General features: G+C 40.1%; 1 protein-coding gene across 1 annotated transcript; it reads right to left on the bottom strand.

The window, feature by feature from the left end:
* Positions 1-1,134: 1,134 nt before the first annotated feature.
* On the bottom strand, positions 1,135-4,252 carry LOC116252331 (ACT domain-containing protein ACR10-like). Its single transcript, XM_031626507.2, has 5 exons — positions 3,673-4,252; positions 3,347-3,568; positions 3,136-3,241; positions 2,062-2,665; positions 1,135-1,574 (listed from the first exon to the last, which is right to left on the bottom strand). The coding sequence occupies exons 1-5, from the start codon at positions 3,827-3,829 to the stop codon at positions 1,452-1,454; spliced, it is 1,212 nt and encodes a 403-aa protein (XP_031482367.1). The 5' UTR covers positions 3,830-4,252; the 3' UTR covers positions 1,135-1,451.
* Between the last annotated feature and the right edge of the window lie 9,486 nt (positions 4,253-13,738).

Below are 13,738 nucleotides of genomic sequence, written 5' to 3'. Positions count from 1 at the left end.
TTCGCTCTTTTTGCGTACGTTATCTCCGTCTTGAATTGATTTCGGATTTTCATTCGGAGTCCACAAATTTTGCAGAATGATGCCAAGAAAGGGCTGCAAATGTTCTAAAATTTTTCATGTGGGGCGCACCTTGGTTGGGGTCCTTCCCTACGGCTCATTGTTTAAGCTGTCTCAGGTTGACGCACACTGGAACCCAACCAGGGACACGCCCTCCCTACTCGTCGTCGCTGGTTTGAAAAACTTATCTATAAAAGGTTGTAAAAATTCATGTTAGAGCTTATCTGTTTTCTGTTAAAAAAGCTCAAATTTGAAAAAGATAAACCTGAGACAGTTTTTTTTTAGCATTTTTCTGTCACTGAATTACATTCTAACATTTTAGGTACTTTAATAAAATGCTTTTTTTTTACTGAAAAATTAATCAAAAAATTTAGCATTTAAACAATTAACAAAATCATGGTTATCATCTACAAATTAACAATTACAATAACGTGCTTGAAGCAGAAAATGGCTGGTTGTAATCTTCACTTTCACTTATTGATCCTTCTGACAGACCGTTACATAGAAGAGAGACGACCCTCATCTGTGAGTTACAATGGGATAGGTCTTGAAAGTGGAAGATCTATTCACTTCAAGAAGTTCTCATACGTTCTTTTGCCGAAGCGTTCGTTTAACTCACTGGGAGCCCGAGAAGTTATTGATCTAGTTCGGATTTAACTGAGTTAAATGATAATGCAATAAATATTTAAAGTTTTCTAAAAGATCTGCAGCTCAAATTAAAAGGCCCAAGTAGGGATTTTTCACTAGGAAGCTGAATCGTAGTTTCAAAATTTTAACAGATTCAACATACAATTTATTAAAATTTTTATATAAGACAAATAACAATCTTTTTAAATTACATATACATTTTTATTTTATTTTTATTTTTTGGAAGGGCCACGGAACTCGATCAAGAGTAACCCGGCCATTCTGATGTCCTAGTTTTCCAACGGTGTTGTCTTCACAAAGCATGCTGGTCCAGACACACCTATGGTTTTCCTCTTATAAAATGAGACTACCAAGTGGTCAGAGCCTTGAGTGGTCGGTAGCCATTAGAGAACAGAAGAAGGTAAGAATAGTTGGAGAGGATAAACGGAAGCATGTACGTTGCTATTAAGAAGAAAATTACAAATCCTTCAATGCCAATGACTTGAGAGACTTATTTGAGCGTCCAGCAGGAAAAATTGGACAGAGAACACAGCAAAGCATCTTCAGAATCAGAATTCGAGTAAAACTATTGGTTTCAAGAACGCACTCTACCACTAGAAAACACATTGCCGTATATACACGTGAAGTATTGTTATGAGGTATACAATATATATTACAACTATGTGCACAAGTTTTCCAAAGTTTCCCACTTCATTCCTCCACCATAGTTTCTGTATCAACGTCAACTTTCCCTTTTCGAGGTCCACTCAGTCCCATCCCATCAAGGTCTTCCTCACCTGCTCCTTGATCTTGTTTCCTTGGCCATCATCCAGTAGGATCCTGTATACCTCCCACTCTCGTTCAGCAATCACATATCTCTTGATTTCAGCCTGTCATTGAACAGAGTATGAGATAATATGGAAAGCTGAAGATAAAAAGCAACGGAAAGGATCACAGATGCACTTCATTTATAAGCATTAGCAGGACATTTTTTGTGGGCCGTTGCTTGGTGCAATAGTAAAAATACTTGGCTCCCAGGTGAGAGAGGTAACAGGTCCGAGTTCTGAAGCGCCCAATTTTTCCTTAAAAGCAGAAGATGAGGCCCATCTTCTCAATTCCAGCACCTTGGGATATAAAGGACCACACTGTGTGTGTACCCTTAATGGTATCATAGCATGTCATATTGTGTAAATGCAAGTACTCCATTGCCAATTAACAATGGCATCTTTGTTTGCCTAATATGAAACTTCAAGATCACAAACCAAGAAGATTGGTAATCAGATGCCAATCAATGTTACCTACAACAAAATGCTCTAAGGGGACACGCATTGTGATGTTTGTCAAACAGAAGAACAAATAGCAAGAAAGAAGACATACAGAAAAGATGCAGAGCTTCAGCTGTTTGAGAGCATAGGTGATGTCATTGAAAACCAATGGCCGGGCCTGACCAGATAACTCAACCGCATTGGCAACCAGAAGCTCCATATCAGGACCTCGATTCACCACCTTCACCTGCAGAGGCTGAAGCAATTCTGTTTGCAACCTTGAACACAAAGCCTTCTGCTTCTCTGAATCGATCATCTTCTTCCCATCTGCTTGCATTACAAACAACTCAAGCTCACAATTGCCATGCCCCTTTGAAGTAAACCTCCCATAACGCACTTGTATATTGCAATCTTTCAGAGTTCTCATAGTGTCATATAGAAGGCCTTTGTGATTAAGACAGAGGATCTGAATAACGGTATGAGACGGGCTAATCAAATTATCGATCGTAACTGAGATGTTGTTGCCTGCATTCTGATTTATACTGAATGTTTCTTCAGTAATTGAGGATGAAAAAGCAGATAAAGAGGTGGCTTGTTGAGAAAGGCCCATCTCTGGTTCAACCAATTCCAGCCCACAACTTATTATGGACAATCCCAAGACACTTCTTATCTGCTCACATGTTTCCGCCCTTCTCTTTTCTGTATGAAGCAATTCCCTGCCAAAAAACAAAAGTGTCCAAACCTTGCTTCAATTAGTTTTATGTTCACGTGCATATCTTTATCTTGCCATTCAATTTTCAATAAATATATTTATTGCAAGAAAAAGTAATAGCCAAAGAATCTTAAATGACATGAATTAAGAAACAATTCTTGGCTGTTAAGGTCCCTTTTCTAAGGGGACAATAAACTCCAAACTCACAACATAAAGAACGGCCCTTACTACATCAGCTATTTTTCGTTCAAATTTCTTTTCGTTGATCGTGTTCTAGAAAAGACACATTTGAAGTCTTGAGAAAAGGATAACCTCTGTACGTTTGGTGGAAAGCAGATAGTATCAATTATAAGCATTCTTTATTTAAGATGTCAACAAAGTCGAACAGGGAATAATAGGCATTCAGAGAAATATCACAAAGCATTTCGTAAGAAAAGGAAAAATGTGCGTTGAGTGGTAAGAAAGGAGGCAAACCTTGTGTCCGTTACAAAGAAGAGATCCATAACCTTCCCGTCTGGAGTTGTTGAGACGACAACTTTTCTAATTGTAAGCTCAAGCTCACAGAGAGCCTCACTCACATCTGCTCTGGATTAAAACAAAGAAAGTAAGCAAACTAACAACAAAAGTTCTAAAACTAAGGGAAAAAAGGAAATTACAAAACAAAGAAGAAAAAAATAAAGATTACCGTGGAGAAGACCGCCCCTGTCCAAAGAACACAACTTCAGCATGTAAACTTCAGACGGTTTCGCCGGTTTATCTTGCCGAAGAAAAAGAGAAGTAGCCAACGAACACGAGGGACACGCTGAAAAGAGTAGCTTCTTCAAATTGCTCCACCTTACAGGCCGTTCCCGCGGCCAAGGAACCACCCAGAAGACCAAGTAACACCATTTCCCATCCGTCAATACGTCTAAGAACAACACCAACGAATTCTTTAGCTAAGAAAACCAATTCTCCGTGATAACCACATAGAAAAAAAAGGAAAAGAAAAAACAGAAACACAGAAATATTTACCTCCTCGTGTAATGCTCAAACCAAATTGCATAATGATACGGCAGAGATCACAACCTAGACCGATTTTGTCCAGGCAATTGACGGTGATGACTGTGGGATCCCCTTCCTTGCGGCCGCTTCGTACGAGAACCACGTCGTCCTCGGTTTGAGTTCCCATGTTGGTCGCCGTTCTTTTGATCCCTCCTGCCGGACACCCTCAAGAAACTTCGACTTTTTGCTTCCCCCAGAGCGCTACCATAGTCGCTTTCTTCTCAGCAGGAGGCAAGAGAAGAGTCACGGTGACTTCGAGCGTTATGTCGCCCAACAATCGAACAAGGAAGGGTCGGAGCAGAGCTCGCTCCCCCTCCCTCTCTCCGGATATTGAATGAGGACCTTTGATCTCAGGCGAACTAGGATGATGAACCGCCAGAAAATGACCACATGGCTGTCGCAGTTCAGGTGGAATCGAGAAAGTGCCAAATTTGACATGAAAAATCTATGGTCATACTGAATATGTCGCTGAGCCACCCATTTCCCGTTGTTGGTCGTCCCTCTTCGCCTCTTCTTCTCAACGGTCTCTGGAACTCACTCGGTCTTGGTTCCTTCCTTAATTTGCATTTCCCTGGTCTTCGTTTTATACAAACCCATTCGGAGTGCTGCTCTCAGGATGGCATGAACTTAACGACAGTCTCCTTCATATCGATCATGTAAAAATTGGTTCGCGATTGTCATTTTGGTGAATCGGTCTCTTCCCCAATCTAGATTAAAATCAGTTAAGAATATTTAAAAAATCACTAAAAAAAACCAAGAAAGATATAAAACTTAATTAAACATACAAATAATCTGTGGCAAAAATACGCAAATGGTGATTTAGAATGGAAACCAATTGATGGTGATATTTTGGTTTATCTATTAATTAGCAGTCTTTTTTTATTTCATCTCACAGATAAACACTTGGGTCTAAGGCTAGCTTTTTACCTCAATTCTTATAATCGGCGTCAATTTTCACAAGCCAACCCAACCCTAAACCTTAAGAGCAAAGCACCAAATAAACTTGGGTTCTTGTTTTTCACCATAAAAGACGCCGCATGGTGATGTCAATTCAATTCTTCGCCCTTATCAACATCACTCTCACCGGATCTCATCAACAAAGATATCTTAGATTTTTTTTTTAGAGATGACAATATATCATCTTTGTTGGTCCGTTGCAAAAAAAAAAAAAAGATACAAACAAAATTAAATATTTAATTAAGAAATCAAATTGGATTCAGATTTAAAAAGTAACATTTGATCGAATTTAGATTTGGATTCAAATATGCATAAATATCTGATTAGTTTTAGATCTGATTTAGTTTTAAATAAATATCTTATATACAATGCTCTTACATTTAAAAAACGGGCTAAATTCAATTCAAAATTCAGATTCGAATTAGAATCGGATTCAGTTTGTAAAACCAGATTTTAGATTTGGATTTAGATACAACTTTTCTTTGTTCGTATTCGAATTCGAATTCAAACTCAAATGTGTCAATAGCCCAAAAAGTAGATATAGTTAAGAGTATGTCCGACTTAAATCTGATTTATTGACAACATTCTTACTTTTTCTAAAGCATAAGCTTAGAGAAGCAGTATCAAATAACTGTAGGCAAGTAATCTGATTATTAATTTTTTTAAAAGCCTTGGGTTTGAGAGAGGATATGATGTGTGTATGTGTGTGCGTGCGCAGTGAGTAGATGGTTGGCAAAAGATGTAGATGAACTCAGTAGGGCTTGTCTTTTCTTACGTGTTCCATTCAAATTTGAGGTTCAGAAATGGAAGGTGTCCAAAACATCCCGATCACTCAACAAGCAAACACGGTTACCAGGCGCCACTTTGCCACTCTACGTGCCCCTCCCTCGTTGGCCTTCAAAAAGCAGCCCAGCTTTGCCCCTTCAGTTTTGGCACATGTGTGCTTTGTTTTTATGAGGAAAGAAGTGGAAGGCTTGAGAGAGGTGGCAGGTTTCCCAACAACTCTGTCACCTCATTTGTCACCTGTTGCATTCATTCTGCTTTTCTCTTTGTCCTTCCCAGCTATTAGTACCCAATTCCTTTCAGTCTTTCAAGTTTGGCATTTGATATCTTCCTTAGATAGCATTTGCTAGAAATCTGTGTCATTTCTTGAAGGAATTCGACAGAAATCTGTTCAATTTTTGGCTCAATTTTGAGCTTAAAATCAGATTCACATGTAGCATAGACCTTTCTTTCATTCTTATCGATTCTGAATTTGAATTTGCATATGTGAACATCCATTGAAGTGGACATGATAAAGTGAACATCTAATTCAAGTCGACATCTCGATATGCTGGACAGACACAACTTTTGATTTTTCGTGCCATGAAAACTTATTCATATTTATGATAGTTATCTTTGTTTCCTTGCTGATCTGGCTCTTAGTGTATAATGAATATTGAAGTTAGCTTCTTTATTTTTGGGTAGGTGACTTGTCTTGGATTCATTCCCTGGAAAGAGCCGGACATGGCAACTTTTTATCGTTCAGTTTCAGCAACAATTAGAGGAATAAAATGGATTCATCACGTATAAGATTCATATTTCATATGGGAAACTTCTTCTAGATAAGTGTTCATAATCAAATGCTTTTTTTTTAACTGTGATAGACATTATATTGGTGAGTCAATTTTAACATATGTAGTCCAATTCGAGCCAATCTGGTACAATCAATACGGCTCCATTCGGTATATCGATTTGCAAAAGAGTTTACTTCGACGACATACAACAAACACACGGAATGCAAACGCAGCCCGAAAGGTTGTTCCGGACAATGGCTGCATGGGGGTTAGGCCCCCAACCTTTTATTGCAACAAAATGAGGTGATATGTACATCAAAAAATGGGTTCACACAGAACCTCAACTCATAATGTGTCTTTCGTTAAATGGATCTCACATATTGTCATAGGAAATCCACTTTCTATACAAACCATTGGCCGGAATAATAAACAAAAGGTGAGTAGCTTTAGCAGTCGGCCATCCCTTGGAAATTGAAAACCTATTAAGAAAGTTGTTGCTCCTCATAAAAAGATCAGCATTTTCTGTGTGTCGTTCAGTGATGTTGCATAAGTGTTACTTCCAATCTCTATCATTGGCCCATAGATGAATGTGCCCACAATTATCTTCAATGTTCACCAGGTGCCCAATGCATTCCAAAAGAACCTCTGTCTCCCACCACCCTGTGTTGTTCTCAAACCAACAAACCAAGCCAAAACGGAACCCACCAGAAACGTCACTAATGAGACCTGCCACTCATCTTTTGCTTCCCTTGCACCACGAAGAAATGCTGATTTCAACCCATCTATTATCATTGATGATTCCATTGCTCCAAGGGATCCCAGAGCGAAGCCAGTTACGAATTTTGTAATGTTGGGTTCCTTTCCAATGATAATTCCACCAAAATTTGCTGCAGTGCATCCAAAATTGTGTTGCCAAGAGGTCAATAGGAAGATCACCTTTATGCTTAGTGTGGTTACGAGTTTTCCAAATGAACCATATCGCCATATGGAAACTGTCTTTTCAGCATTTATCAAAGCTTTTTTCTTTGAAATCTTTCTTATGCCAGTAGATAAGACCTTGCATTATGTTATTGGGACTCCTACGCCACTGTTTGGCCCTCCCGAATTTATCAAAAATGCAATTCCAGATGGATAGGGCTCCTTTATAGGTGAAAAACACATGTTTGAGGTCTTCGATCTCTCGCTTACAAACAAAGCACCTCGAAACGAGGGATTGACCCTGTTTTTGCACAAAATTATCGGTAGGGAGGCATCCTGCGACACCTAAATAAACAGTCCAGGTGGCTCTTGGAAGTCCTCTCCCTTTCCAAACGAGCATATTGTCATCATTCTTGAGACTTTTCTTCCTAATCATTTGCCAAAGTTCATGCCAATTGAAATCCCTTCGATCTTCAGATCTCCAAACCATGACATCAGGCTGCTCTTCTTGCAGACTAGGACAGTTGAAAGGAATATTTAATCTAGCAAGGTAGTGACTAATGTAATCTCCATTCACTCCCATGATATCATTCACTGTGTTCCCAATCATGTCACATACTAGATGGAGATGGGAAGTGGGGATTTTATTAGTCAGACGGTTTGCTCCCCACTGGTCTGTCCAAAATTTGACCAACTTACCATTGCCAATCTTTCAACGGACATCACCTTTAATCATATTCCAAGCCTGCAGAGCCCTACGCCATGCTTTGGACACCATTTTTCCCCTTATACTACTATCGGTCAGGGCTTTGCGCTCATAGTAGGGACCTCTAACAAGCTCAGCCTAGGGGGAGGATTGTTGTGACACGCGATACACTAAGAACGCCAAGTTGGCCTGATTAGTTTCACTAAGGTCTCTGAGTCCTACACCTCCCTCTAACTTATGAAGACATAGGGTAGCCCATTTGATGCGATGATGATTTTTGTGGTCCGCCGTATCACCCCATAAAAACTCAGATGCCATTTTGTTGAGAAGTTTGCAAGTGGTGGCAGAGAGCTTAACCACCAAACTCCAGTAAGCAGGCATCATAGAAAGAGCATGCTTTATGAGGCTGAGTCTGCCAGCAAATGAGAGACATTTTTTTTTTCCAAAGGGTAAGCTTCTGAGATGTGCATAGGGCTAAATGTCTGCATTGCTCCTCTGTCACGTCATTCGTCTGGAGGGGAATGCCAAGATACTTGGAAGGAAGATGTCATTGACGCCAACCTAATTCCTGCTCTATTTGAATTTGAACCTGGCTAACCAAATTGAAAGAGAGAACGGAACTTTTGTCATTATTAATGACAAGGCCAGAACGAGAGGAGAAGTCATCAAGACACGCTTTCAAGTTCCGAAAGTTTTTAATTCTACCTTGAATGAAGAAAATAATGTCGTTTGCATATAAGGTGGAGAAAGGAGGAGTGTTACCAGCCTCCATGGCGGGAATCCTAATTTGATTGTTATTAACTTGAGCTTGAATGTTGCGCGTGAGCATTTCCATCATAGAGATAAATAAATAGGGGGAGAGCGGGTCTCCCTGCCTGAGTCCTCTTTTGTTTTCAAACCATGTACCTTTTTGCCATTGATAAGCAAAGCCGATTTAACTGTGGTAACAATCGTCATAACTTTCTTTACCCACAAGTCATGAAATCCTAGGTAGCACAAGGTGGCTTGCAGGAACTCCCAATTCACTCTGTCATAGGCCTTACTCAAATCAATTTTCACACAAGCTGTTTTCTTCTTGCTGTTTTGAAAAATGTGAACAATTTCTTGGCTGAGGAGAAAACTATCCTGAATGCACCTCCCTGGGAGGAAGGCATTTTGATTCTTGGTGATGATCCTGTTCAATATAGGCCGCATAAGTGTGACCATAATCCTGGTGATAAATTTCAGAATGCTGGTGCGAAGGGAGATGGGCCGAAACTTCTCCACATGCGTCACACCTTGCTCCTTGGGCAGAAGAACAATGTGAGTCTTATTAACTGATTTCACCCGTCTGTTGGTATTAAAAAACCCACATATAGCCCCTCCCACCGCCTCCTGCACAACGCTCCAATTGGATTGGAAAAAACTATTCTTGAACCCACCTGGTCCAGGCGCAGAGTCCCAATCAGCCTCCATAATCGCCCACTTGATTTCAGTATCATTAATAGGTTTAAGGAGCTCATCATTTTCCTCAGACGTCACAGTAGGACCTGGCGCGATAGGTTGAGGTAAGCGTCCTAAGCCATGTGTGGTCCCTAACAGGTTGGCGAAAAACTCGGTACAAGCTGTAAAGATGTCCAGACCGTCCGTCGCAAGTCGACCCTCATGAGAGATAGTCTCAATCTTGTTACGATGCCTTCTGCCATTGGCAATCCCATGAAAGAATTTAGTGTTCATGTCACCGTCCCTCAATCATTTAATTCTAGACTTTTGACGCCAAAGTCGTTCTTCTAGCCATAGGAGTCTTGATAGTTCATGCTTAAGTATGCATTCTTCTTCAGTCATCTCAGACATGCTATACTCACTTTGGGTTTGAATAAACTTGATATTGGTCTTCATCGCCATAATTTGATTAGGGAGAGTATTGGCTTCACCCTTGCACCAAACCTTCAGTTTGTTCCTGGTGGCTTCCAATTTATGTATGAGCTTGATCATGGCGCAGCCCCTAGTGTCCACTGCCTATGCAGAACGGACTAGATCGCTATATCTTGTCATGTCCTGTCAATACTGAAAGTGGCAAAAAGGAGAGGGTACCCCAAGTGTTGTACCTACGTTTGGATATATAATGCAAAATGGAATTGTGGTCTGAGATGGTCCTCGGCTGCAGTTCCAGGTGCAGGGTAAGTTTAGGGTCATCCAACCATTCCTGAGAGACATAGCACCTATCAATTTTTGACATAACATTCTCTTGTCCCACATGGTTGTTGGTCTAAGTGAATTTCATGTCAGGGCAGGATATTTCACATAATGCCGATTGAGAAACAAAATTAGATAGAGCAATGCATGCTTGGATAGCAGGGGCCCTCCCAGTTTTCTCATTGCTGTTAGAAACTGCATTCAAGTCACCCATACAAATTATCAGCACACTACATTGATTCACTACAGCGCAAAGCCCCATTGGAATGCAAGAAAGAACACGTCCTGTTCCTGGTGTCCCAGGATTTTTGGGAATTCGATTAAGCGTTGTCCTTAATTATATCTGCATTATTACATTGGCTTCTGAAAATCTTGTGGACAAACAAGTCCCAGGAAAAAAACATTCTTGCCCTGATCAGTTAAATGCTAATGAGGTAAGAAACGGTCCTACATTTCTAGTCCTGAACTCAACTTGGTGGATCAAACACTATCTGCTTATAGGGTATCAAATTGGTCACACGATCAAACTTGATTATTTCCATTTTACTCTCAGATTTGGGTCATTAAATTGACGATTAATGAGGGTCAGTTTCAGATTCAACATTCACCGTCTTTCTTTTCCAGATTTTGGATCAACATCTTGAGTCATCTTGACCAAATGAAACTGTTGCATGCATATATATATATATATATATATATACATGCCATATTGTTCCAACTTCGATTCAACTCCACATGGTTGGATTGCTTCTTATTCTAGTCTAGATCGAACGCTAATGTGTTGCTTTTCAGATTTGGATTTTTTGATTCAGCATGTACTATGTGATCTCGATCTGCACTAAGCCTCCTGTCAAGAAGAAGGTCTAGGGTGTTTCTCGCTGAACAGGCAGAACAGGCCTACCATTTGCCGGATCTCATAGTCTTGGTTGGTTGCAGACGAGGCCGACCCACATCCTGTTTCAAATAAGCGTAAGGGTAGGGCTTGAACCCAGGTGGGATCTAGTTTAAGGGTTTTGTCACTTCTAGCATACAGGACTGTGCCCACACGGCAACTGGTATTCCGGTGAAGGGAAAAATTTAACCAACTTCGCCACGTTGAACAAATGCGGATCAAATCGGTTTTTCCGATCTGAACTTGAATTATTTTTCACTATGGGGGATGGGGGTCAAGGGTGGAGGCTTCGGCTCTCAGGTCAATGGTGGACTCTTCCTGCTCATCTGAAATTACTTATGATCAACATCCCGAACTCAAATCTATTCAAATGTGATTTAACAAAAACTATATGCTTTCAGAAACAGTATTTCATGAATTTGTCACAAAGATTTGAAACATATTCATAAAACAAACACGTTGCCTTCTAAGGATGCAGATGTGCGAGTAGCATATGCAGTCACATGGTAGGAATAATCTTCGTGATGAGTTGGAGGAGAAGAGAAAGTCTCGTGCATGTTTCCTTGGTTGTGAAAACATTCTTTACCAAGGGTGAGGGGAGCGTCTCTGGAAATGCATTCCTTCAACCTGAGCGTGTTTGCTTTTCACGGGGATGCTAAAGTCTACCCTCGTTTCACGTCGCGTTGGTTAACTAGAAAAGAGGATTCAGGGTGCAAAGATCGAGTGGAATTTCACAGCCCGTACCTCCTGAAAACGAACACTGGTTGAAAGCATCTTAGTCGTCATAGAAAAATTTCACCCGCTTTAGGTGTACGAAGAAACAGTTTTTTTCCGGGAAAAATTTACCAAGAAATCTTTTCCCTGTCCTACATGGAAAAAGTCCTCCCTCATATTTTCGGTTGCCATCAAACGTCCCCCTACTACGGTTATGTAGTCCATGTGTTTACCCTCAAAAACCCTCATGGGGTTGCTTGCTCCCCCTTTTTTTTTTCAATTTTCATGATATAACTATTAGTTTTTCTGTTTTCCTACGCAATATATATTTAACGCAGGAAGCAAACTCAATATTATTGTTTATTGGAGAACAAAGAGCTCTTAATTAAGGGTCAATTTCTTTTGTGATCTTTCCATACTATTGGAAAGGAAAGAAGATCGCATTAAGACGTGACAGTGGCCACTTTATGGTACGAACACAAGTACCTATAAAAAGTGAATCACCTTACCGCCTGCCACTTCTCGGGAGTATCTTAGAATGATTTAAAGTATGAATAAAAAAAAAAGATAACTTTGGCAACAAAACTATAAAAAAAAAAAATCCAAGAAAACTAAACTAAATTGGCCGCCAAAGGGTACCAATCAGGACAACCTCTCTCTTTAGTGTGAGTATGGCTGCTGCTTCATCGGATCAAAATTCTGCCGGTCTGCGAGCAGGTTCAGAGGCATCGGTTCTGGATCATCCATCTCACATTTTTCCTCACCACAGAAAAATGGTTTTGAGAGAAATGACACTCACTGAGAAAGGCCATAAAAGACAGAAGCCATCAGCTTTAGAAATAAGAGCAGAAAAGCCAACTGCTCCTTGCCTACAACAGAAAACCACTTGTATATAGAACTGAATATGCTAATTCCAGTCAAGATCTTCCCAGGGTTAACCAAATACTCTGTCATGCGGATGGCAATTGACTAAAGAATGAACGTATCCATCTATACAGGAACAGGAGTAGTACCATTAGGCCAAAAAGAAAAAAAAAAAAAGATCAGAACTCGATCTATTAATTTACTGTTACATTGATAAGAACCACCCAATGTTATTTTTCCCTTCTACTTGAATAATTACGAGATTGATATGCCTCATTTTTTCATCGGATGATTTCTGAAGTTATGAATGTGAAATGAAGGGGAGAGCAGAGAGTGGTGGTCTGAAAGCGAAAAAAGGCGTTCTGATACTCCGAAACGTTCTCTCATCTTCGCTGTAAGTTCCCATTTCTTCAACGCTTTTTATTCGATCTTTCCTTTCTTTCTTTTTTTAAATTTGATCTTGTGGCAGAGATCAACTGTTGCATTGACAAGGAAGCACAGAGCGTGCTGCATGCATTGGCTTATCTCCCTGTCTTTTAAAGGAAGAAGGTGGACGTGCTGGCTAGGCTTTTGTTATATATATACGTCTACTACTGGCAAGTGGCTGCATTATGCAGAGGTGATGGAGATAGCGTACCAAGGAATGATTGCTTCATTCTACACCATACCAAGCCTACCAACTATATTTATTAACAAGCCTTTGGATCTTGGTGGAGCCATTGAGATCAAACATTGTGAACCTATATATGTTGTCAGTATCTAGTGCTAGGAGCATTATGTCATCAGCTCGAACTTGAGAAAAAAAAAAGGCTACAGCCCTATCGTTCCCTTCAGCAAGTCCAAAAAAAGTATATATATATATATATATATGTGTGTGTGTGTGTGTGTGTTGATTCAAAAATCACCCAGATTATCCAACTAGTACCATCCACCTGAAAACAAATGAACAGTCGGCTCGATTTCTTTCCTTTTTTGCACTCTTCTCTACTTCCCCACATCTGGATGGACCTAATAAAAATTTTCAAGGGCTGGTGGTGGTTGGGGTGGGCATTAGCCCACACCAGCCCACGCATAGGTCTCCTACTGTAGTAAGCTAATTGCCTCCAGTTGGTTCATAAAATGATATTCAGTTAGCCGTATACACTAAATGGCTCTTCTTGTGCTACTGTATGTCACCCATTAATAGGGATGTCAATGTGTTGAATTTGAGATGGATGTACTGTCAACCATATCCGTTTTTATGTTTACAAATTT

This window comes from Nymphaea colorata, chromosome 4 (assembly GCF_008831285.2).
Source record: "Nymphaea colorata isolate Beijing-Zhang1983 chromosome 4, ASM883128v2, whole genome shotgun sequence".
NCBI classification, from domain to species: domain Eukaryota; kingdom Viridiplantae; phylum Streptophyta; class Magnoliopsida; order Nymphaeales; family Nymphaeaceae; genus Nymphaea; species Nymphaea colorata.
This window is presented reverse-complemented; position numbering and strand designations above follow the sequence as displayed.